This window comes from Chanodichthys erythropterus, chromosome 24, assembly GCF_024489055.1.
Source record: "Chanodichthys erythropterus isolate Z2021 chromosome 24, ASM2448905v1, whole genome shotgun sequence".
Classification (NCBI taxonomy): Eukaryota; Metazoa; Chordata; class Actinopteri; order Cypriniformes; family Xenocyprididae; genus Chanodichthys; species Chanodichthys erythropterus.
In genome coordinates this window covers 7568923-7594843 of record NC_090244.1, presented here as the reverse complement: position 1 = coordinate 7594843, position 25921 = coordinate 7568923, and the positions used below count along the sequence as shown (strand labels likewise).

Genomic DNA, 25921 nt, shown 5'->3' with positions numbered 1-25921 from the left:
AAAATTAGGCTCTAGAATATTTTATTTTGCAATGTCCCATGAACATGACAGCACTGGTTCTCAACTGTTGGGTTGGAGTCCATTACATGGATCTAAAGTCTCTTTTGACAGTTGTGGACAGCAGAGAAAAATGATAATAAGGGCCAGATTTACTAAACGTGGCAAATTAAAGTGAGAGTGCAATTCCACAGATGCACCGATGGGAGTGGCAAGTTCGCATGATCTACTGCTGTCACGCATATTAAAGAGCACAGATAAAGTCAAATCATTTACATAATGACCAACGGAATCTAAGAAGAGCAGAGTACATTAGTGTTGGGTTGCAAATAAGCAGAGCGGATGCCCATCAGGTGCGGGTTGACACAACTTGTTACATGTAATCTGACAAACAGGTACACACATATAGGCCAACATGGCTTGGCAAATTATATGTTTGAATAGCATCTTCCTCTGGCATTCCAAAGACAGTCAGCCACAAAAACAACTCGGTCCACACCTTTTCAGTGCTAATTTTGCACTGTGTGTCTTTAGTAAATCCAGACAGTAGTTTTTTTAATGCCAAAAGAGGGTTTTGCGACTACTCCGAATAGAGTATTACTGCATATAAATTTGTAGGAGTTTCCCTTTCGGACGCAAAATTTATGGGAGGAGGGTATTTAAATGAATCATGCAATGGGATTTACTAATCTTTGCGCTTGTCAATTTACTGGTATTTGCACCACTATTTACTACCCCAAAAAAGCATGTCTTAACCCATTTTGCGACATGTCTGTAATTGTTGCTGCTAGGAGGAGACACCGCAGAGATCAGCGAACGTGTGGTAGAAGGGAGAAAATATTTTTCACTCGTATTAATATCTTTGGAATGCCAGAGGAAGATGTTATCTGAATATATTGTTTGCCAAGCCATGTTGGCATATGTGTATATATATATATATATATATATATATATATATATATATATATATATACAGAGGTGGGAAGTCCAGGGGTCAAAGAGTAAAAGTCCTGCCATATTTCTTTTCCACCTACTGAAGCATTAATGAGATAAATAAGTGATTAATTGAGTGATGATTGACCATTATTGAAGACACCTGATGATAACAAGCAGAATCACCAAAGGAGAAAATCACTATTTTTAAGTTACCATCATCGAGATCAGGGTTTGATTTAGTTGAGCTCTTGACCCTTGACTTTCAAATATTATATTTTGTTTGGGCAGTTTTAACTGTATTAAAACCAGCCAGACAAACAAAGAGAAAAAATTAATGGTCTCTCATCTCCAGACTCATCAGGTATTATAAGAGAAGACTCAAGAGCTGTTATTTTGGTAAAAGGAGGATGTAAAATGTATCGAATTAAAGGGTACCAATTGTGGCAAATGTGTATTAGAGAAAAAAAAACATTTATTTCATAATGACATTTCATAATGAGAAAAAAAGAATTGCAAGATCTTGTCAGTAAGTTAAAGAAAGTGAAATTATTTCACATATATTTTACAAATGTTCTCTGTGAACAAATTAGTGTGAAATAGTCATGGCACTCACCTGGATTTTAGTAGTGTTGCTTGTCAGCTGGATTTTATGGGATTTGTAATTCACAATCACATACTCAGGGCAGGCGAGATGTTTTTGAACATTACAATAATAGTTTTTAACATGGACACTGATATTGTATGTTGGGATGATTTCTTGGAACAAAACATATGTGCAGTTTCCTTGAAAAGCATAATAAAGTCCATCAAAGGTTTTGTAATGAGGGTCACCCCAGGTGTTGCATACACCTTTTGAGAAAAAGAAACAAATCTTTTAAAACAAAGTTAAATATAATGCATTGGCAAAGACAATATTAATATTTTTTTATATTACCATTAGGAATAATATTAATAATATACCAATTTCAGCAAGCATAGTTTAAACTCACAAGGACACTCATACGTGCAGCAGGAGCCATTTTTATAATACACTTCCTCAGGTGGAAGTCCATTGACACAGTAAATTTGGTTTGCATCTCTTGGGTCACACTGTATAGGGATTGAGTTGCACGGTTAAAATTCTACTAAAATACATTTACATTTTTTATATATAAAGACAATTGATATGTGGATAGTTGAAATAATTACTTTTGGAATGCTAGCACACCTGGTGTGTGACATACTATATTCCATCTAAAACTATTTTAAACAGTATTATGCAAAATCTTTACTACTACTACTACTACTACAGCTTTCATAACTTTATATTCATTCTTACATAGAATATTTGTAGTTTAAAAAATATTTGTAGTGACACCACAAAACCATTTGACAATAACTAGTGAAGTGGAAAAGGTGATTAAAAATGGTGACAAATTTAAAAGAAATAATGGGCAATCATAGCACCCTAAAATGTTCACTTTTCCTTATAGATTCACATAAACTATAACCTGAAATCTAGTTATACAAAATACTAAATAACATTATTCATTAACATTATACCAGCATTATGTTATAAGAACATTCTCTAAATATTCAGTGTTGGTTCTGGGAACATTAAAAACATCCAGTTCCCTTTCGAAAGGGAACTTCAACTCTGCGCTAGACTGCGCTATGGGGAACATCACTCGTGACTTGAATGCATTTGAGTGCATTTTGAGGGTACCCACTCAGTGGGTACCCTTTCCTCTTCTTTCACCTCCCATAAAAATATATATATTTCTACTTGCTCAGGTGTTTTTACAGTTAGGCTGTCAGCTGGAATTCTTTCTAAGACCGCCTTCTGGCTTGATAGTGAATGTGCTTTTAGGCTTTAAAGAACTTTTGATTTCTTCCTTCTTCATGCTTTAAATAAGGAGGAAATATCTTTGCTCTACAAGCCGCAGGAAGGTAAGATGGGTCCATATTTTTATGTTTATAAAAAGTGTGGACCTTGTTTTTCCTGTATAGCTTTCCTGAGCATGCAGTCAGTAAAGAAAGAAGGGGCTTTTTGGGCAAAATAACTGTAGCTTTAGGTTGGCTAGTTTTCAAAACATGCAGGCCGCTTTATTGCCGCTATTTTATAGCCTCCTATGTTAGAGTAGCTTCTCAGCTAATACTTTAGTTTGGTTTGAGTTGGCACTCGTTGCTTCAGTTATTTGTGTGCAGGACAGCTTATCGGCCGCCTGACACTGTTTGCTTGCAGTGCTTCATTTTCTCCTTTCTGAAGGTTTCAAGATGAAGCCCAAGCTTTGCTTGGCCCAGTAGGCCTTAGCTAGTGGCTAGGCTAGTGCTAGGTTAGGTGTTGGTTGCTTACATTCCCCTGTTATTTACTATCCCCTTGTGGTCATATAGTTCCTAGTTCTGGCCTCCTCCTGAGGGAGTTGGTGGCCGTTTTTGCCCATATTCCCCTTCATATTTTTTGTATGTAGGTGCTTTAGTCAGATCAACAGCTAAGTTTTAGGTTGTTATTAGCCTTCCTGATGCTGTTTGTCTCAGGTGGCAGGCCCTTATCTCCGAGGAGATAATTTGTGCGTTACGCTAGGCCTCACTGTTCAGAACCTTTCATGCTTTAATGTTTTCACGTGAACCCCTTGTATTATCAAGTTTGATTTAACGGTGCTAAGCTTCGTAGCTTCCGTTTTTTTTGGGTTCAGTACAAATGTCAGATTTGTCCTGTGAAAAACATTTATCCTTGTAAGGATGGCATGTGTGTTCAAAGCACTTTTTGCTTTGGAGTTCTTAGACTTTAGCCCTACATATTTATGTGAGCTTACTCTAATGCTGCCACAGGTTAACACCTGTTTCTGTGATAGCAGGTTGTGACTGGCCTCTGTCTATGAACGTGGTGTTTTGTTGTACTCCCCGGTTAGGGTTTGTGTTTAACTGAGTGCATCACCTGTTGGATTGCACACAGGGTGAGTGTAGAGAGTCCTATTCTAGTTAGAATAGTATATTCTTGACTTCCCCCAGTCGATCATGACCACAGCAGCTGTTTTAGACTTGCTGTTAGATTGTTGGCTCTTTATTATAGCCTCTCTTTAATACAGCTTATTTTGGGGTGCTGTTGGTTTACGATCACTAGTTTGCTCACGCTTTTTAGCACTGCCTTAGGATTATGCTCACATTTTTTGAGGTGTTAGGCCTTATAGGCCTTCCTTAGACCATGATAGCATATTTATATGTACATTGCCTGTTGGTATGTGTAGGCTTAAGCTCAGGTTGTGTAGCTAGTTAGCCACAGTTATCGTGTAGGGTCTAGAACTGGTCCCCTTTGAGCACTGGCCCTTTTATGACCACGGGCTGGTGCCACATGGTGCTTAAAAGTAGTAGGCCTTACCAGGCCTCCTTTGTAGCCTCTGTGTTGGCCCAGCTGGGTTGGCTATATCTAGATTCTTTCCATGGTTGAGTCATGTCTTATGACGCATGCCGCCATTGGCCACGCCCCCTTCATACGAATAAGCCTTAGCTCAGGCTTTTCATTGAGTTCTGTGGCGTAGTGTGTACTTCTCCTACCTATGAGTCTTTCGAGCACTGGCCCGTTGGCTGGCATTTGTCATAAGGTTCCACTGGCTGTTGCCATGTGTTCATGGAGGTTGTAGGCCCTCATCAGGGCCTCCTTTCAGTCAAGAGTAGAAAGGTGCATTTACCGAGTACACTCCTCATTGGATTGTGTTGGATGGGCTGTTTTCGTGGGCACTCACAGTTACTTAATTACTTGGTGATCATGCTTCCAGCATGCTATGTTTCAGGTGCTTGGCCTTACGGGCCATCCCGGAATATCGCCTCGTGTTGAATTTCTGTGGAATGCGTAGTTCATTATTAAGAACTCTAGTTATGTTGGAGGCCCTTTGTTCCGGCCTCCATGACTATGTGCCCACAGTACGGTCTGTCTGATAAGTTGAGCTTCGTACTTCCCCTTTGGGTTGACTGTGTAATTGTGCTTAGCTCTCTAAGCTGGTCATTGGTTGTAGACTTCTGTGAAGTCTCCCATTCAGACTGGCCCCAGGCTGGTTTGTGCTCCCCTGTACCAGGTTTTTTCTAGCGCATAGCCTCCTCAGTACTTTATCAACCACTGAGTAGATCCTAGGAAGAGCGGATTTTACTCCCCTCAATACGAGGGTTTATAGCGCTTAGCTGAGTTCTGCTCTCCGGGATGCCCATCTCTTAATGGCCGCTAGCTGACGCTGCGTGTAACAGGTAGGCCCTCTGGGCCTCCTTTGGGAACATGCTCGCATATACCTTTTGCATTTCTTTTGACAAGAAACAGTGAAAGGAATTTTGTCGCTGGCTGGCCAGGGCTCCGGCTGACACATTAACCTCCTCTGTAGTCGGTTTGTTCTGCCTGGAGCTTGATAACACTGCCACAAGCTGATGCCACGTATCTGCTGAGGTTATAGGCCCATGGGGCCTTCTTTAGCGCGTGATGGCGTACGTTGTACTCCTCTTGCTTAAAGAGTAGAAAGGTGCTTTTACCGAGTACACTGCTTGTTGGATTGTGTTGGATGGGCTGTTTCGTGGACACTCACAGCTACCTAATCATTTGGTTGGTCATTCACTTAGCATGCTATGTTTTCAGTCGAATGGCCTTATGGGCCATCCTGAATACCACCTTATGGATTGGGTTCTTGTTGTGATATTAGTTCTTTTATAAGAACTTATTTAAGAACTTAGTTATGTTGTAGACCCCTTCTGGTCGGCCTCCATGGCTATGTGCCTACAGTATGGTCTGTCTGTTAGGTTGAGCTTTATACTTCCCTTTGGGTTGACTGTGTAATTGTGTTTAGCTCCCTAAGCTGGTCATTGGTTGTAGACTTTTGTGAAGTCTCCCGTTCAGACTAGCCCCAGGCTGGTTTGTGCTCCCCTGTACCAGGGTTTATAGTGCTCAGCTGAGTTCCTCTCTCCAGGATGCCCATCTCTGCGTGTGGGTTTGAGTTGCTTACTGCCTTTTCGCAGTCGCTCTTACCTGCTCTCCTCTTTTGGAGTTTGCGCATTGGAGATTCTGTATGTCAGACAAGGTTGGCCCAGACTATGTTTGGCTTTCACTAAATTAGTACGGCCTCCTTGGTGGCATCAGGGGTGAATTTATCCCCCTTGTGACTGGCCAGGATTCCTCTGGTTCCCTTGCCACATTCCCTTTAAGTGACCACTTCCTACGGGTTGTTGGTCCTAGATGCCTTGAGCAGCCTTGGCAGGCCTTTTACAAAAGGCCTCTTTTAGGCTTAGCTTGGGCAGTTGGCCGTAAGGAATGCTGTCACTGACAGCCTTGGAGAGTTGCTCCCGGTTTTTCCCTGGAACTGCCACAAACATTTTGGGCATGCACTCTCCTGTAGCATGGCGGCGTGGGTATATCGTTCCCCATAGCGCAGTCTAGCGCAGAGTTGAAGTTCCCTTTCGAAAGGGAATGTCTCAGGTTACGCATGTACCCATGGTTCCCTGAGAACAGGGAACGAGACTCTGCGATTCCCTGCCATGCTTCAGGATGCCTGCTGAACAGTCCCTCAAAGACGAAAAGAGGTTGACTGCTTCCTCAGGCGCTCCCTTTATGCATTACGGTTCGCGCCGTTTGACGTCATAGGCTGTCGCTGGCCAATAGGATTGGAGTGTTCTGATTTTGGCATTTCAAACACTAGTCACGAGTGACGTTCCCCATAGCACAGTCTAGTGCAGAGTCTCGTTCCCTGTTCTCAATTTTGATCTAAAATTCAACATTCTAGGAACGATTTGTAACATTCCAAGAACATAAATTGTCCAGTTTCCTTAATGTAAGTAGAATGTTATTTAAAGGTTAGTATGATGTTCCCGAAACATTGTTTCAATTATTCAAACACCTGCTGTGAACAAGCACTGAAAGAAAGAGAACTAAACAACACAAACTACAACTTTCTTCAGCCACAGCCTTAGATGAACTGAAGATAAAAGACTTTAAATCTCTGAATATCTGATTCAACAAATTAAGTGTCAGCGTTAGTTCAGGCAGGCCTCATAGTCAAGCTCCGCTATCAGCTGATTCTCAAATTCCAACCCACCCATATCAGCTGATCCAATTTCAATGGACTCCATTGGCAACTCTAAAATAAGGCGCATTACTTAAACGCAGCTTCTGTCTCTCTGCCTGCTTGGCTGCTTCCACTGCACGCTGCTTGCAACCCACCTCCTCCCCAGCTCCTCCCTAATCTTGTGTATAACTTAATCAGTGTCATTCTGTTGTCATTGATGCATGCTCTGTTTTCAATAGGGGGATTTTCTGCTGCTCTCCCAGTTAAAAAATGGGAGGTTGTCCCCAGAAGCTGCTGCTGTTCTTGGCTTTCATGGAGCTCATGAAAGGACGGGGAATTTATAACAGAGTCAAACTGCCAAATTGTAACTTTAGCAAATATGCCAATACAAAATTGACAAAATGTTGTCTCTTGTAATTTTTGACTTAAGTGGTCCTGACTAAACACCACAAACAGCATTACCAGCTTCACTTATTACTAACCAGACTGACTTTATTTCTGCCACACGTCTACAGAATCTCTTATTGAGAATTAACAGAAGTTTAGATGTTTCGTTTGAAGTCACCATCATGGAGGTTTTTGGTTGCTTTAGTTGAGCTCTTGACCCCTGACTATTGTAGAGTTTCTCCTTTATCAGCAATTACAGTTGTTTTCACAAAATATTTTTGCACTGATAAAGATCAACAGTGTCCATTTCAATAACAGACAAACTGCATTAAAGTGGTGTAAACAAAGGTTTTACTTTTGTATTTGCTAACTTAACAAATTGCTGTATCAATCTCAACCAATGTGAAAACATATAATTTTAGACACTGTCATTGTTAACTTTTTGTTAAAAACATTGTTTTCATGTTTTTGGAATGTTACAAAACAACGTTCCTAGAATGTTGAATTTTAGATCAAAATTAAATAGAAAGAACATCTGAGGAACATTATACCTTATAAAAATGTTCCTGTAACGTCAAGAAAACTGGAAGTTTTTTACGTTCCCAGAACCAACACTGAATATTTAGAGAACGTTCTTATAACAAAATTCTGTTAGCTGGGATATAGTTACATAGCATCTATTCATAGCATTTAGCTGTGCTTAATAAGATAATTTAATTAAATTTTCATTTTTGTTTTTAATTGCTAGCATTCCTGTTCTCATCTGTTAGAACACTGCTATGCTTTTAATAGGGTTAGGGTAACTTAAGGCATCTTTACACAGCCGATTTATGGCTGCTCTGAAGCGGGTCTGTATCTGCTCTCAGAATTCAATGTAAATACGCAATGCTGCATTAAAGAAGACCTAAAATACACTGGGTCTGACCCACCTCAGGCGACTCTGATACTGTTCTGGTTCAGTGTAAATGAACGCGAAATATAGCCGCTCTAAACTACCCCAGGTAAAAAAGTACATTTCTATAATGTACTTAAAGTGCTCTATTTTCATGCACTAATTTTGCACTTAATATACTAAAAATTCTTCTTTAGTACTTCTTAAGATCATCTTAGGAACATCTAAGTGTACTCAACTGTGCTATTTTGAGACAGTATGAAATATGAACTAAAATGTGCTTTTGATATACTACCTCTGTATTTAAAAATATATTTAGCTACCACTTGTAGTACACTATGGGTTCAAATGTACTATAAGTAGTGTCTAAATACATTTTTTAAATACAGAGATAGTACATTAAAAGCACATTTAAGTTCATATTTCATACTGTCTCAAAATAGCACAGTTGAGTACACTTAGATGTTCTTAAGATCTTAAGAAGTACTAAAGAAGATTTTTTAGTATATATAGTACAAAATTAGTGCACAAAAATAGAGCACTTTAAGTACATTATCGAAGTGTACTTTTTTTTCACCTGGGATGTCATTGTCATGACAACCGAAAGCATTCCAGTCAGCTCAGGCGGCGCGAGATTCAAGAAGCAGGAGACGAAACATATATGGCAAATAATAAAAAATAATGTCTACCAACAAGGGGCATTGAAGTAAAAGAGTCCTGTTATCACATCGTGAAGCAAACCACCAAAATAACAGCAGAGAATCGTTGTGTGTCATCAATCGGATTTCGCCGTTTGTAATCTTCCTATGAAGAGACTGTTGGATCAACGCGCTGCTACATTTCTCTCTGGTGTGGTAAATGCTTAACACAGTGTGATTGTGCATTGTTATATTATATTCCAAATATTATGTCCTTGAGGACAATATTTCACCCACACACGACGGTCTGGTGAGTGGTGACATCTACTGTCCTGCCTGACATGCAAATGCTAGCATTATTTGTTGTTTCTGTCTCTTTGAAAAAAGAAAATAATGATCAACATCTTTTAATCCTGTTGTGATATACCTGGTGTAATAATGAATAATTCCCTTTCAAGGGAACTCGCGTTGCGTCGAGAAATTGACGCTGTGGGAACGCAACGCGTTATGTCGTCATGAAGCACGTGTGAAATCCGTCCAATGGAGTGACGAGACGTCACAGGCGGGTGACGTCACGACCAGGAAACTATAAAGCACGCTCAAACAAAGCAACGCTAGCTTCTGTGTCTTCAGTAGCGCTTTGTGTGACTTGTCTGTCTTATTTGGTGTTGTTTGTGGCTTATATATCTATATATTCACTATTATGGCGGAAAAGCAATTTAGATCGTGTGTGCATCCCTGCCCTCGCTACATCACGAGTGGGGACACACACAATCTTTGTGTTGCTTGTTTGGGAGCGGAGCATGCACGGTCAGCACTCGAGGGTGCTGGCTGTGAGCACTGTGAGATGCTTCCTTTACGGACGCTCCGCTCCCGCCTGGCGCTCTTTGATGAGGGCGCTCAGGCTCGCGTTCCCCAGGGTTCGGGTCCCGCTGCTGCCGAGGCACAGCGGCGTTCTCTATCCTGGGGCTCGCAAATGGATCTATCAGAGGGGTTTGAGACGGGCCCAGCCTTATCTCAGCCCTCACCTGATAGATCCAGTGCTTTTTCTCAGTGTCTGGAAGCACGCTCTGCGGTTCCTTCCACACTGGGTCAAGCACCGATGCTCAATATGTCCAGTTCCGAGGAGCTGGATGTGGAGAGCATCGATACTATTGGGAGTGAGGACTCGCCATCCCACTCGCCTGCTTTTGAGGAGTTGGTGGAGGTTGTGTCTCGCGCTGTTGCCAGATTAAACATCGACTGGCCAGCAGAGAAGCAGGACGTTCGTCCTAAAAGCAAATTGGATGAACGTTTTCTGCCCTCTAGAGCGCAACCTCCGCGTCGGGGTCTCCCGTTTTTTCCAGATCTCCACACCGAGGTGGCGAGATCTTGGAATAAACCAGCCTCATATCGGGTGCATAGTGCTCAGACCACGCACTATGCATCGATCGTGGGGCTTAAAGAGCACGGTTATGGGGAGATGCCGAAGGTGGAGGAGACGCTTGCGAGCTATCTCTCTCCACAGTCGGCGTCGTCCCTAAAGACCCCGACGCTGCCCACTAAGCCAGTAAGAGTCACCTCTGGTTTAGTGGGCAAAGCTTATTCGGCTTCTGGTCAGGCGGCAGCATGCCTTCACACTATGGGTGTGCTGCAGGCCTATCAGGCTGAATTATTAGGTGATATTGATGAGGGCGGGGGAATCACTCCCGACGTAGTCGATGAGCTACGTCGGGCTTCAGACCTTTCTCTCCGTGCCACCAAGGAGACGGCCAGATCCGTGGGTCGTGCTATGGCAGCACTGGTGGCTACGGAGAGGCACTTATGGTTGAATTTGAGTTCTATTAAGGACAAAGATAAGAACTTCCTTATGGACGCCCCGCTTGCGCCCCCTGGCCTCTTCGGCGATGCTGTTAACACGGTCGTCGAGAGGTTTCAGGAAGCCAATAAGCAGGCGGCGGCGTTCCAGAAACTCCTCCCCCGTCGCTCTTTCACCCCTGGGGCTGTTCCACAACACCAGCAGCCCCAGTCATCAAAAGCCAGCTCCTCACAGCAACACCGTGCCAATCAAAAGCGGAGCGTTTCTACCCGTACCCCTCCTCAGAGATTCGGGGGGTCGGGAGGGCGCTCACAGCCGCAGCCTTCAAGGGGTAAGACGGATCTGAGGAACGTCATTATCGCCAAGAAGGCTGCAGCGAAGAAGTCCTGACGCTGTGAGTGTCAGGGCTCAAATGAGGGCAGCCCCCGCTGGAGAGAAGTGGCGCACACCTCAGTATACGGTGCCCAGTTCTCTTCAGTGCCCTCAGGGGGCCGTTCTGCCAACCCTGCCACCTCGTGTGCTTCAGGGCGCGGTGGTCCCCAGCGAGCAAACACTCAGGTGTCCGCCCGGAAACGTAGCGGCCCTGGGGTGCTCGCCCCCTCTAAGGAGGGTCTCCGAACAGTCAGCTCGGTTGCCCCCTGCTGGTGCGCCGCTTCAGGGCACCGTTTTGGCTGTTCAAATTACACCAGAGGCCAGTCTCGAGAGACTGGTTCCCTTAGTAGAATATCTGACAGCATGGAGGCTACTGCCAAATATTTCTCAATGGGTCCTGCGTACAGTCGAAAAGGGGTATACTATTCAGTTCGGGTCTCGCCCACCCAGGTTCGCGGGGGTCCTGCCCACTGTGGTGGGCCCCGAGCAGGCTCTGGTTATGGAACAGGAGGTAAAAACTCTGTTGGAGAAGGAAGCCATAGAGCATGTACTTCCTCTCGACAGAGAAAACGGTTTTTACAGCCGTTATTTTATCGTTCCGAAGAAGGATGGGGGTTGCGTCCCATTTTGGATCTGCGTCTGCTGAACCAGTCAGTTATGAAGCTCAAATTCAAAATGTTAACGTTGAGACAAATCGTGTCACAAATCAGGTCCGAGGACTGGTTTGTCACGATCGATCTCAAGGACGCATATTTCCACATCTCCATCCTTCCGCATCACAGGAAGTTCCTGAGGTTCGCTTTTGGGGGCAAAGTTTACCAGTATCGGGTTCTTCCGTTCGGCCTAGCGTTATCACCCCGCACTTTCACCAAATGCATGGATGCAGCCTTGGCGCCACTGCGTTTACAGGGCATTCGCATTCTCAATTACATCGACGATTGGCTAATATTAGCTCAATCGCAACAACTTGCGGTTCGGCATCGAGATGTCGTTCTCGCCCACATGAGAAGGTTGGGGTTAAGGTTGAATGCCAAGAAGAGTGTTCTTTCTCCAGCTCAGAGAACCACTTTTCTGGGCGTGGTTTGGGACTCTGTTGTGATGCAGGCGCGTCTTTCACCTGCTCGCATAGATTCAATCCTTTCTACCGTAAACCGGATAAGGCTAGGCCAGTCACTCACTGTGAAACAATTTCAGAGACTGTTGGGTTTAATGGCAGCAGCGTCCAACGTGATTCCCTTTGGCCTGCTGTACATGAGACCCCTGCAGTGGTGGCTCAGGACCAGGGGGTTTTCTCCAAGGGGAAATCCATTTCGCATGATCAAGGTCACGCGGCGATGCCTACGTGCCCTCGACATGTGGAAGAAACCTTGGTTTTTATCCCAAGGCCCGGTATTGGGAGCTCCTTGTCGTCGCAAGATGCTAACGACAGATGCCTCCCTCACGGGTTGGGGGCGATCCTAGACGGACGCCCAACTCAGGGTCTGTGGAGCGAACATCATCTCTCCTGGCACATCAACTGCCTGGAGATGATGGCTGTCTTCTTGGCTCTCAGAGTCTTTCTCCCAGATCTCAGGGGCCACCATGTTCTTGTCCGGTCGGACAACACATCGGTGGTTGCCTATATAAATCACCAGGGAGGTTTGCGTTCGCGTCCGCTTTACAAACTGGCGCACCAAATCCTCCTGTGGTCCCAGGGGAAGTTGCTGTCGCTTCGTGCAGCATACATCCCCGGGGTTCAAAACATAGGAGCAGACGTCCTGTCGAGGCAGGGGCTGAGGCCCGGGGAATGGAGGCTCCACCCCGAGGTGGTGGAGCAAATATGGGGGATGTTTGGCCGGGCTCAGGTGGATCTGTTTGCATCTCGAGAGACGTCTCACTGTCCACTCTGGTTCTCCCTCACCCATCCAGCTCCTCTCGGACTGGATGCTATGGTGCAGACATGGCCGAGGCTTCGTCTGTACGCTTTTCCTCCGATTGCTCTGCTCCCGGGAGTCTTAGAGAGAATTCGCCGGGACCAAGTCCGGCTCGTCTTGATAGCCCCGCGGTGGCCGGGCAGAGTTTGGTTTTCGGACCTAGTATCTCTCCTAGACGGCTCTCCCTGGGAGATTCCAGTCAGGAGGGATCTTCTGTCTCAGGCGGAGGGCTCAATATTTCACCCTCGCCCGGAACTTTGGAACCTGTGGGCTTGGCCTCTGAGGGGACCCAGCTCATAGACTCTGGTCTCTCAGCCGAGGTTGTGGGTACCATCCTTCACTCTAGGGCTCCCTCCACGAGGAAGCTGTATGCTTTTAAATGGAAGCTGTTTTCTACTTGGTGCAGTGTTCGTCAGTTGGATCCTTTAAACTGTTCGGTTGGGGCAGTGTTGGAATTTCTGCAGGAGAGGTTCACTGCAGGGTTATCTCCGTCCACCTTAAAAGTCTATGTGGCGGCTATTGCGGCTTACCACACACCTTTGGCTGGTGGCTCTCTGGGGAGAGACCCTCTTGTCACTCGCTTCCTTCGTGGCACACTGAGGCTGAGGCCTGCGGTACGCACGAGGGTACCGGCTTGGGATTTGGCTGTGGTGCTCCAGGGCCTTTCCTTAGCTCCCTTTGAACCCATTGAGGAGGTTCCTGTTAAGTTCTTGACCTTCAAGACTCTGTTCCTTCTTGCTATCTCCTCTCTTAAAAGAATAGGAGATTTGCAAGCTCTTTCGGTTGCCCCGTCGTGCTTGGAATTTGCACCCGGTATGGTGAAGGCTTTCCTTCATCCCAGACCTGGTTATGTTCCTAAGGTCCCCACCAACATGGTGAGGCCCATAGTACTGCAAGCCTTCTGTCCTCCTCCCTTCAGGGATTCAGACCAGGAACGCCTTAATCTGCTTTGCCCAGTTCGGGCGTTGGATGCTTATGTCCACAGAGCTGCCCTGTGGCGTAAGTCGGAACAGTTGTTCATTTGTTTCGGGTCCCCTAAAAAAGGGGCCCCGGTATCTAAGCAGAGGATGAGTAAGTGGATAGTTGAGGCTATCTCACTTGCTTACGAGTCGGCCGGACTGCCATCTCCTTTGGCAGTTCGAGCCCACTCCACTAGGAGTATGGCGGCCTCTAAAGCTCTGCTCTTCGGAGCATCTTTGCAAGATGTTTGTGATGCGGCAGGCTGGTCCTCACCGCATACATTCATGAGGTTCTATGACCTTGATCTGAGCTCCACTCCTGGGGCCAGGGTTCTGTCTGGTGTTGACGAGTCACACTAGACAGGCATTGGTCATTATGGCGGCGTGGGTATTAACGTTCCCACAGCGTCAATTTCTCGACGCAACGCGAGTTCCCTTGAAAGGGAACGTCTCGGTTACGTCTGTAACCTTAGTTCCCTGAAGAGGGAACGAGACGTTGCGTCGTCCTGCCATACTTCCTGCATGCTTGTCAAGCGACTACTTCAGACACTTTAAGCTAGCGTTGCTTTGTTTGAGCGTGCTTTATAGTTTCCTGGTCGTGACGTCACCCGCCTGTGACGTCTCGTCACTCCATTGGACGGATTTCACACGTGCTTCATGACGACATAACGCGTTGCGTTCCCACAGCGTCAATTTCTCGACGCAACGTCTCGTTCCCTCTTCAGGGAACTAAGGTTACAGACGTAACCGAGACGTTTTTTGTAGCATCGTTCCAACTGTAACAATTTTCAAGAAATAGAAAATAACTCTTAGTACTACAGAATTATGAGAATCATCAAAGCGTAAGATAGATATAGCACACAGAGGAAATTACTTTAAAATTTCGTTTTCGTTATATTTCATTGTTTATTATTTAATTTTTTTTTTTAATTAATTTTGTTAAAACTGTTGGTTTTAAAATGCTTATGTTCAAAGCATCGTTTCCCGCTATTTTAATTCCTGTGTAAATGCATTTATGCCGCTTCAGAAGAGCATTAAACAGTCTGTGTAAATGCACATTTTTGTGAATTTATGCCATTCAGAGTTGGTTTCTGTGCCGCTGTTTCTGTGTAAAGATGCCTTTACTGGCCCAAATTAAAATAGCTCATTCATTATAGCTTTTAATTGTAACTAAGGTGCCACCTTTAATGTAAGTCTGTGACAGTTTTTCATCTGTTTCATCTACCACAAATTTTAAATTCAATTGCTTAGAAAGTAATAGTGCATCTCTCCTCAAAAAAGGCACAATTTCAGGTCGCATTGAGGTCTGAAGCCCAAAAGGTGTGGAATAAGCTACACACTGAAAATATAGTAAGGGTTAGGGATTTATAACCCAAATACTCATTATTGACAGTAGAAAGCACTAGGCACTAGGCCAGCACACATTTGGTGGTAAGCCCAATAATACATGGTGTGTTTCCTTTCTGATTAGTTTACCTTTGGTTTACATGTGGAAGTACCAGCTGTGGAGCTGGGTGAAGACTCTGTGGATACAGAGAAGATGGTGGAAGTGATCTCTGTTGATGTTGTTGTAGTTGTAGTTGTAGGAGGTGTTGTTTCTGTCCCTGTAGAAGTTGATAGAGTAGTTGTTGTGATAGTGGAAGTGGTTGTAGGTGTCTCTGAAGATGTTATTGTAGAAGGTGTTATTTCTGTCCCTGTAGATGTTGATACAGTAGTTGTTGTGATAGTGGAAGTGGTTGTAGGTGTCTCTGAAGATGTTATTGTAGAAGGTGTTGTTTCTGTCCCTGTAGATGTTGATACAGTAGTTGTTGTAGGAGTGGAAGTGGTTGTAGGTGTCTCTGTAGATGTTGTTGTAGAAGGTGTTGTTTCTGTCCCTGTAGATGTTGATACAGTAGTTGTTGTGATAGTGGAAGTGGTTGTAGGGGTCTCTGAAGATGTTATTGTAGAAGGTGTTGTTTCTGTCCCTGTAGATGTTGATACAGTAGTTGTTGTGATAGTGGAAGTGGTTGAAGGTGTCTCTGTAGATGTTGTTGTAGGAGGTGTTGTTTCTGTCCCTGTAGATGTTGATACAGTAGTTGTTGTGATAGTGGAAGTGGTTGTAGGTGTCTCTGTAGATGTTGTTGTAGAAGGTGTTGTTTCTGTCCCTGTAGATGTTGATATAGTAGTTGTTGTAGGTGTCTCTGTAGATGTTGTTGTAGGAGGTGTTGTTTCTGTCCCTGTAGATGTTGATACAGTAGTTGTAGGAGTGGAAGTGGTTGTAGGTGTCTCTGTAGATGTTATTGTAGAAGGTGTTGTTTCTGTCCCTGTAGATGTTGATACAGTAGTTGTTGTGATAGTGGAAGTGGTTGTAGGTGTCTCTGTTGATGTTGTTGTAGGAGGTGTTGTTTCTGTCCCTGTAGATGTTGATACAGTAGTTGTTGTGATAGTGGAAGTGGTTGAAGGTGTCTCTGTTGATGTTGTTGTAGGAGGTGTTGTTTCTGTTCCTGTAGATGTTGATACAGTAGTTGTTGTGATAGTGGAAGTGGTTGTAGGTGTCTCTGTAGATGTTGTTGCAGAAGTGGTTGTAGAACAATCATTTTTCATTTCAGTGCAACAATTTACACGTATTTCGTAATTATAACAAATTGGTATCATGCCATGGGCATTTTCTTCATTTGAACACATCAGGCCATAAGATGCATTGCAATGCACGGTTTGCTTCAATTCTTTCAAATCCTTTTCTGGATAATCTACTGCCCTGCATTCAATGTCCTTTGGTGTCTGGCAGCGTATTTTCTTTGAATTCCACAAAGCATCAATAGGTTCGGTTTCGAATCCATGTGGTTCTGTGCTTGGTTCGTTGCTGTCCACCCAGTTTGACCACTCACAATGGACAAATGACAATTTACAAGTGGTTGTAGGTGTCTCTGTAGATGTTGTTGTAGGAGGTGTTGTTTCCGTCCCTGTAGATGTTGATATAGTAGTTGTTGTGATAGTGGAAGTGGTTGTAGGTGTCTCTGTAGATGTTGTTGTAGAAGGAGTTGTTTCTGTCCCTGTAGATGTTGATACAGTAGTTGTTGTGATAGTGGAAGTGGTTGAAGGTGTCTCTGTAGATGTTGTTGTAGAAGGAGTTGTTTCTGTCCCTGTAGATGTTGATACAGTAGTTGTTGTGATAGTGGAAGTGGTTGAAGGTGTCTCTGTTGATGTTGTTGTAGGAGGTGTTGTTTCTGTTCCTGTAGATGTTGATACAGTAGTTGTTGTAATAGTGGAAGTGGTTGTAGGTGTCTCTGTAGATGTTGTTGTAGGAGGTGTTGTTTCTGTCCCTGTAGATGTTGATACAGTAGTTGTTGTGATAGTGGAAGTGGTTGAAGGTGTCTCTGTAGATGTTGTTGTAGAAGGAGTTGTTTCTGTCCCTGTAGATGTTGATACAGTAGTTGTTGTGATAGTGGAAGTGGTTGAAGGTGTCTCTGTAGATGTTGTTGTAGAAGGAGTTGTTTCTGTCCCTGTAGATGTTGATACAGTAGTTGTTGTGATAGTGGAAGTGGTTGAAGGTGTCTCTGTTGATGTTGTTGTAGGAGGTGTTGTTTCTGTCCCTGTAGATGTTGATACAGTAGTTGTTGTGATAGTGGAAGTGGTTGTAGGTGTCTCTGTAGATGTTGTTGCAGAAGTGGTTGTAGAACAATCATTTTTAATTTCAGTGCAACATTTTACACGTATTTCGTAATTATAACAAATTGGTATCATGCCATGGGCATTTTCTTTATTTGAACACATCAGGCCATAAGATGCATTGCAATGCACGGTTTGCTTCAATTCTTTCAAATCCTTTTCTGGATAATCTACTGCCCTGCATTCAATGTCTTTTGGTGTCTGGCAGCGTATTTTCTTTGAATTCCACAAAGCATCAATAGGTTCGGTTTCGAATCCATGTGGTTCTGTGCTGGGTTCGTTGCTGTCCACCCAGTTTGACCACTCACAACGGACAAATGACAATTTACAAGTGGTTGTAGGTGTCTCTGTAGATGTTGTTGTAGGAGGTGTTGTTTCTGTCCCTGTAGATGTTGATACAGTAGTTGTAGGAGTGGAAGTGGTTGTAGGTGTCTCTGTAGATGTTATTGTAGAAGGTGTTGTTTCTGTCCCTGTAGATGTTGATACAGTAGTTGTTGTGATAGTGGAAGTGGTTGTAGGGGTCTCTGTTGATGTTGTTGTAGGAGGTGTTGTTTCTGTCCCTGTAGATGTTGATACAGTAGTTGTTGTGATAGTGGAAGTGGTTGTAGGTGTCTCTGTAGATGTTATTGTAGAAGGTGTTGTTTCTGTCCCTGTAGATGTTGATACAGTAGTTGTTGTGATAGTGGAAGTGGTTGTAGGGGTCTCTGTTGATGTTGTTGTAGGAGGTGTTGTTTCTGTCCCTGTAGATGTTGATACAGTAGTTGTTGTGATAGTGGAAGTGGTTGTAGGTGTCTCTGTAGATGTTATTGTAGAAGGTGTTGTTTCTGTCCCTGTAGATGTTGATACAGTAGTTGTTGTGATAGTGGAAGTGGTTGTAGGTGTCTCTGTAGATGTTGTTGTAGGAGGTGTTGTTTCTGTCCCTGTAGATGTTGATACAGTAGTTGTTGTGATAGTGGAAGTGGTTGTAGGTGTCTCTGTAGATGTTGTTGTAGAAGGAGTTGTTTCTGTCCCTGTAGATGTTGATACAGTAGTTGTTGTGATAGTGGAAGTGGTTGAAGGTGTCTCTGTAGATGTTGTTGTAGGAGGTGTTGTTTCTGTTCCTGTAGATGTTGATACAGTAGTTGTTGTAATAGTGGAAGTGGTTGTAGGTGTCTCTGTAGATGTTGTTGTAGGAGGTGTTGTTTCTGTCCCGGTAGATGTTGATACAGTAGTTGTTGTGATAGTGGAAGTGGTTGTAGGTGTCTCTGTAGATGTTGTTGTAGAAGGAGTTGTTTCTGTCCCGGTAGATGTTGATACAGTAGTTGTTGTGATAGTGGAAGTGGTTGAAGGTGTCTCTGTAGATGTTGTTGTAGAAGGAGTTGTTTCTGTCCCTGTAGATGTTGATACAGTAGTTGTTGTGATAGTGGAAGTGGTTGAAGGTGTCTCTGTTGATGTTGTTGTAGGAGGTGTTGTTTCTGTCCCTGTAGATGTTGATACAGTAGTTGTTGTGATAGTGGAAGTGGTTGAAGGTGTCTCTGTTGATGTTGTTGTAGGAGGTGTTGTTTCTGTTCCTGTAGATGTTGATACAGTAGTTGTTGTGATAGTGGAAGTGGTTGAAGGTGTCTCTGTAGATGTTGTTGTAGAAGGAGTTGTTTCTGTCCCTGTAGATGTTGATACAGTAGTTGTTGTGATAGTGGAAGTGGTTGAAGGTGTCTCTGTTGATGTTGTTGTAGGAGGTGTTGTTTCTGTTCCTGTAGATGTTGATACAGTAGTTGTTGTGATAGTGGAAGTGGTTGAAGGTGTCTCTGTAGATGTTGTTGTAGGAGGTGTTGTTTCTGTTCCTTTAGATGTTGATACAGTAGTTGTTGTAATAGTGGAAGTGGTTGTAGGTGTCTCTGTAGATGTTGTTGTAGGAGGTGTTGTTTCTGTCCCGGTAGATGTTGATACAGTAGTTGTTGTGATAGTGGAAGTGGTTGAAGGTGTCTCTGTTGATGTTGTTGTAGGAGGTGTTGTTTCTGTTCCTGTAGATGTTGATACAGTAGTTGTTGTAATAGTGGAAGTGGTAGTAGGTGTCTCTGTAGATGTTGTTGTAGGAGGTGTTGTTTCTGTCCCGGTAGATGTTGATACAGTAGTTGTTGTGATAGTGGAAGTGGTTGAAGGTGTCTCTGTAGATGTTGTTGTAGGAGGTGTTGTTTCTGTTCCTTTAGATGTTGATACAGTAGTTGTTGTAATAGTGGAAGTGGTTGTAGGTGTCTCTGTAGATGTTGTTGTAGGAGGTGTTGTTTCTGTTCCTGTAGATGTTGATACAGTAGTTGTTGTAATAGTGGAAGTGGTAGTAGGTGTCTCTGTAGATGTTGTTGTAGGAGGTGTTGTTTCTGTCCCGGTAGATGTTGATACAGTAGTTGTTGTGATAGTGGAAGTGGTTGAAGGTGTCTCTGTAGATGTTGTTGTAGGAGGTGTTGTTTCTGTTCCTTTAGATGTTGATACAGTAGTTGTTGTAATAGTGGAAGTGGTTGTAGGTGTCTCTGTAGATGTTGTTGTAGGAGGTGTTGTTTCTGTTCCTGTAGATGTTGATACAGTAGTTGTTGTAATAGTGGAAGTGGTAGTAGGTGTCTCTGTAGATGTTGTTGTAGGAGGTGTTGTTTCTGTCCCGGTAGATGTTGATACAGTAGTTGTTGTGATAGTGGAAGTGGTAGTAGGTGTCTCTGTAGATGTTGTTGTAGGAGGTGTTGTTTCTGTCCCGGTAGATGTTGATACAGTAGTTGTTGTGATAGTGGAAGTGGTTGAAGGTGTCTCTGTAGATGTTGTTGTAGAAGGAGTTGTTTCTGTCCCTGTAGATGTTGATACAGTAGTTGTTGTGATAGTGGAAGTGGTTGAAGGTGTCTCTGTAGATGTTGTTATAGGAGGTGTTGTTTCTGTTCCTGTAGATGTTGATACAGTAGTTGTTGTGATAGTGGAAGTGGTTGAAGGTGTCTCTGTAGATGTTGTTGTAGGAGGTGTTGTTTCTGTTCCTGTAGATGTTGATACAGTAGTTGTTGTGATAGTGGAAGTGGTTGAAGGTGTCTCTGTTGATGTTGTTGTAGGAGGTGTTGTTTCTGTTCCTGTAGATGTTGATACAGTAGTTGTTGTGATAGTGGAAGTGGTTGTAGGTGTCTCTGTAGATGTTGTTGCAGAAGTGGTTGTAGAACAATCATTTTTCATTTCAGTGCAACAATTTACACGTATTTCGTAATTATAACAAATTGGTATCATGCCATGGGCATTTTCTTTATTTGAACACATCAGGCCATAAGATGCATTGCAATGCACGGTTTGCTTCAATTCTTTCAAATCCTTTTCTGGATAATCTACTGCCCTGCATTCAATGTCCTTTGGTGTCTGGCAGTGTATTTTCTTTGAATTCCACAAAGCATCAATAGGTTCGGTTTCGAATCCATGTGGTTCTGTGCTGGGTTCGTTGTTGTCCACCCAGTTTGACCACTCACAATGGACAAATGACAATTTACAAGTGGTTGAAGGTGTCTCTGTAGATGTTGTTGTAGGAGGTGTTGTTTCTGTCCCTGTAGATGTTGATACAGTAGTTGTTGTGATAGTGGAAGTGGTTGTAGGTGTCTCTGTAGATGTTGTTGTAGAAGGAGTTGTTTCTGTCCCTGTAGATGTTGATACAGTAGTTGTTGTGATAGTGGAAGTGGTTGAAGGTGTCTCTGTAGATGTTGTTGTAGGAGGTGTTGTTTCTGTCCCTGTAGATGATGATACAGTAGTTGTTGTGATAGTGGAAGTGGTTGAAGGTGTCTCTGTTGATGTTGTTGTAGGAGGTGTTGTTTCTGTTCCTGTAGATGTTGATACAGTAGTTGTTGTAATAGTGGAAGTGGTTGTAGGTGTCTCTGTAGATGTTGTTGTAGGAGGTGTTGTTTCTGTCCCTGTAGATGTTGATACAGTAGTTGTTGTGATAGTGGAAGTGGTTGAAGGTGTCTCTGTAGATGTTGTTGTAGAAGGAGTTGTTTCTGTCCCTGTAGATGTTGATACAGTAGTTGTTGTGATAGTGGAAGTGGTTGAAGGTGTCTCTGTAGATGTTGATGTAGTAGTTGTTGTGATAGTGGAAGTGGTTGAAGGTGTCTCTGTAGATGTTGTTGTAGAAGGAGTTGTTTCTGTCCCTGTAGATGTTGATACAGTAGTTGTTGTGATAGTGGAAGTGGTTGAAGGTGTCTCTGTAGATGTTGTAGAAGGAGTTGTTTCTGTCCCTGTAGATGTTGATGCAGTAGTTGTTGTGATAGTGGAAGTGGTTGAAGGTGTCTCTGTTGATGTTGTTGTAGGAGGTGTTGTTTCTGTTCCTGTAGATGTTGATACAGTAGTTGTTGTGATAGTGGAAGTGGTTGAAGGTGTCTCTGTAGATGTTGTTGTAGAAGGAGTTGTTTCTGTCCCTGTAGATGTTGATACAGAAGTTGTTGTGATAGTGGAAGTGGTTGAAGGTGTCTCTGTTGATGTTGTTGTAGGAGGTGTTGTTTCTGTTCCTGTAGATGTTGATACAGTAGTTGTTGTGATAGTGGAAGTGGTTGTAGGTGTCTCTGTAGATGTTGTTGCAGAAGTGGTTGTAGAACAATCATTTTTCATTTCAGTGCAACAATTTACACGTATTTCGTAATTATAACAAATTGGTATCATGCCATGGGCATTTTCTTTATTTGAACACATCAGGCCATAAGATGCATTGCAATGCACGGTTTGCTTCAATTCTTTCAAATCCTTTTCTGGATAATCTACTGCCCTGCATTCAATGTCTTTTGGTGTCTGGCAGCGTATTTTCTTTGAATTCCACAAAGCATCAATAGGTTCGATTTCGAATCCATGTGGTTCTGTGCTGGGTTCGTTGCTGTCCACCCAGTTTGACCACTCACAACGGACAAATGACAATTTACAAGTGGTTGTAGGTGTCTCTGTAGATGTTGTTGTAGGAGGTGTTGTTTCTGTCCCTGTAGATGTTGATACTGTAGTTGTTGTGATAGTGGAAGTGGTTGTAGGTGTCTCTGTAGATGTTATTGTAGAAGGTGTTGTTTCTGTCCCTGTAGATGTTGATACAGTAGTTGTTGTGATAGTGGAAGTGGTTGTAGGTGTCTCTGTAGATGTTGTTGTAGAAGGAGTTGTTTCTGTCCCTGTAGATGTTGATACAGTAGTTGTTGTGATAGTGGAAGTGGTTGTAGGTGTCTCTGTAGATGTTATTGTAGAAGGAGTTGTTTCTGTCCCTGTAGATGTTGATACAGTAGTTGTTGTGATAGTGGAAGTGGTTGAAGGTGTCTCTGTAGATGTTGTTGTAGAAGGTGTTGTTTCTGTTCCTGTAGATGTTGATACAGTAGTTGTTGTAATAGTGGAAGTGGTTGTAGGTGTCTCTGTAGATGTTGTTGTAGGTGTTGTTTCTGTCCCTGTAGATGTTGATACAGTAGTTGTTGTGATAGTGGAAGTGGTTGTAGGTGTCTCTGTAGATGTTGTTGTAGAAGGAGTTGTTTCTGTCCCTGTAGATGTTGATACAGTAGTTGTTGTGATAGTGGAAGTGGTTGAAGGTGTCTCTGTAGATGTTGTAGAAGGTGTTGTTTCTGTCCCTGTAGATGTTGATACAGTAGTTGTTGTGATAGTGGAAGTGGTTGTAGGTGTCTCTGTAGATGTTATTGTAGAAGGAGTTGTTTCTGTCCCTGTAGATGTTGAAACAGTAGTTGTTGTGATAGTGGAAGTGGTTGAAGGTGTCTCTGTAGATGTTGTTGTAGAAGGTGTTGTTTCTGTTCCTGTAGATGTTGATACAGTAGTTGTTGTGATAGTGGAAGTGGTTGAAGGTGTCTCTGTAGATGTTGTTGTAGAAGGAGTTGTTTCTGTCCCTGTAGATGTTGATACAGTAGTTGTTGTGATAGTGGAAGTGGTAGTAGGTGTCTCTGTAGATGTTGTTGTAGAAGGAGTTGTTTCTGTTCCTGTAGATGTTGATACAGTAGTTGTTGTGATAGCGGAAGTGGTTGAAGGTGTCTCTGTAGATGTTGTTGTAGAAGGAGTTGTTTCTGTCCCTGTAGATGTTGATACAGTAGTTGTTGTGATAGTGGAGGTGGTTGAAGGTGTCTCTGTTGATGTTGTTGTAGGAGGTGTTGTTTCTGTTCCTGTAGATGTTGATACAGTAGTTGTTGTAATAGTGGAAGTGGTTGTAGGTGTCTCTGTAGATGTTGTTGTAGGAGGTGTTGTTTCTGTCCCTGTAGATGTTGATACAGTAGTTGTTGTGATAGTGGAAGTGGTTGAAGGCGTCTCTGTAGATGTTGTTGTAGAAGGAGTTGTTTCTGTCCCTGTAGATGTTGATACAGTAGTTGTTGTGATAGTGGAAGTGGTTGTAGGTGTCTCTGTAGATGTTGTTGTAGGTGTTGTTTCTGTCCCTGTAGATGTTGATACAGTAGTTGTTGTGATAGTGGAAGTGGTTGTAGGTGTCTCTGTAGATGTTGTTGTAGAAGGAGTTGTTTCTGTCCCTGTAGATGTTGATACAGTAGTTGTTGTGATAGTGGAAGTGGTTGAAGGTGTCTCTGTAGATGTTGTAGAAGGTGTTGTTTCTGTCCCTGTAGATGTTGATACAGTAGTTGTTGTGATAGTGGAAGTGGTTGTAGGTGTCTCTGTAGATGTTATTGTAGAAGGAGTTGTTTCTGTCCCTGTAGATGTTGAAACAGTAGTTGTTGTGATAGTGGAAGTGGTTGAAGGTGTCTCTGTAGATGTTGTTGTAGAAGGTGTTGTTTCTGTTCCTGTAGATGTTGATACAGTAGTTGTTGTGATAGTGGAAGTGGTTGAAGGTGTCTCTGTAGATGTTGTTGTAGAAGGAGTTGTTTCTGTCCCTGTAGATGTTGATACAGTAGTTGTTGTGATAGTGGAAGTGGTAGTAGGTGTCTCTGTAGATGTTGTTGTAGAAGGAGTTGTTTCTGTTCCTGTAGATGTTGATACAGTAGTTGTTGTGATAGCGGAAGTGGTTGAAGGTGTCTCTGTAGATGTTGTTGTAGAAGGAGTTGTTTCTGTCCCTGTAGATGTTGATACAGTAGTTGTTGTGATAGTGGAGGTGGTTGAAGGTGTCTCTGTTGATGTTGTTGTAGGAGGTGTTGTTTCTGTTCCTGTAGATGTTGATACAGTAGTTGTTGTAATAGTGGAAGTGGTTGTAGGTGTCTCTGTAGATGTTGTTGTAGGAGGTGTTGTTTCTGTCCCTGTAGATGTTGATACAGTAGTTGTTGTGATAGTGGAAGTGGTTGAAGGCGTCTCTGTAGATGTTGTTGTAGAAGGAGTTGTTTCTGTCCCTGTAGATGTTGATACAGTAGTTGTTGTGATAGTGGAAGTGGTTGAAGGTGTCTCTGTTGATGTTGTTGTAGGAGGTGTTGTTTCTGTTCCTGTAGATGTTGATACAGTAGTTGTTGTGATAGTGGAAGTGGTTGTAGGTGTCTCTGTAGATGTTGTTGCAGAAGTGGTTGTAGAACAATCATTTTTCATTTCAGTGCAACAATTTACACGTATTTCGTAATTATAACAAATTGGTATCATGCCATGGGCATTTTCTTTATTTGAACACATCAGGCCATAAGATGCATTGCAATGCACGGTTTGCTTCAATTCTTTCAAATCCTTTTCTGGATAATCTACTGCCCTGCATTCAATGTCTTTTGGTGTCTGGCAGCGTATTTTCTTTGAATTCCACAAAGCATCAATAGGTTCGGTTTCGAATCCATGTGGTTCTGTGCTGGGTTCGTTGCTGTCCACCCAGTTTGACCACTCACAACGGACAAATGACAATTTACAAGTGGTTGTAGGTGTCTCTGTTGATGTTGTTGTAGGAGGTGTTGTTTCTGTTCCTGTAGATGTTGATACAGTAGTTGTTGTGATAGTGGAAGTGGTTGAAGGTGTCTCTGTAGATGTTGTTGTAGGAGGTGTTGTTTCTGTCCCTGTAGATGTTGATACTGTAGTTGTTGTGATAGTGGAAGTGGTTGTAGGTGTCTCTGTTGATGTTGTTGTAGGAGGTGTTGTTTCTGTCTCTGTAGATGTTGATACAGTAGTTGTTGTGATAGTGGAAGTGGTTGTAGGTGTCTCTGTTGATGTTGTTGTAGAAGGTGTTGTTTCTGTCCCTGTAGATGTTGATACAGTAGTTGTAGTTGATGAAGTGGTTGTAGGTGTCATTGTTGATGTTGTTGTACACATGTCTTCAAACGGATATGACAGGTCACAACATGCAACACAATTCATGGTCTTCTCATTCAGATATGGTCTATCCGAAGGGCACTTAGGAAAACATCCTAGTTGAATAATAAAATGAAAGCAGGAATAGACAAAAAAAGAGACTTGGTTATTGACAGGACACATGGGGTTTAACAAAATGTTTCTTATAGGGTTGCA

General features: G+C 43.1%; 2 protein-coding genes across 2 annotated transcripts in view; both read right to left on the bottom strand.

Annotated features, from left to right (window-relative positions):
* The window catches only part of LOC137015604 (mucin-5AC-like), a 65991-nt gene that overhangs the window by 14348 nt on the left and 25722 nt on the right, over positions 1–25921 (bottom strand). The window contains 9 exon segments of the mRNA XM_067380652.1: positions 1547–1782; positions 5822–5927; positions 15386–17027; positions 17316–18169; positions 18314–18477; positions 18584–19377; positions 19484–19521; positions 19574–21328; positions 21974–25821. Of these exon segments, the coding sequence (XP_067236753.1) occupies positions 1547–1782; positions 5822–5927; positions 15386–17027; positions 17316–18169; positions 18314–18477; positions 18584–19377; positions 19484–19521; positions 19574–21328; positions 21974–25821 (9437 nt within the window).
* Positions 21389–21967, bottom strand: LOC137015557 (mucin-13; the record flags this gene model as incomplete). The annotated part of the gene is made up of 1 exon (XM_067380604.1): positions 21389–21967. A coding segment is annotated over one exon (579 nt), but the record flags the coding sequence as incomplete, so codon positions are not given.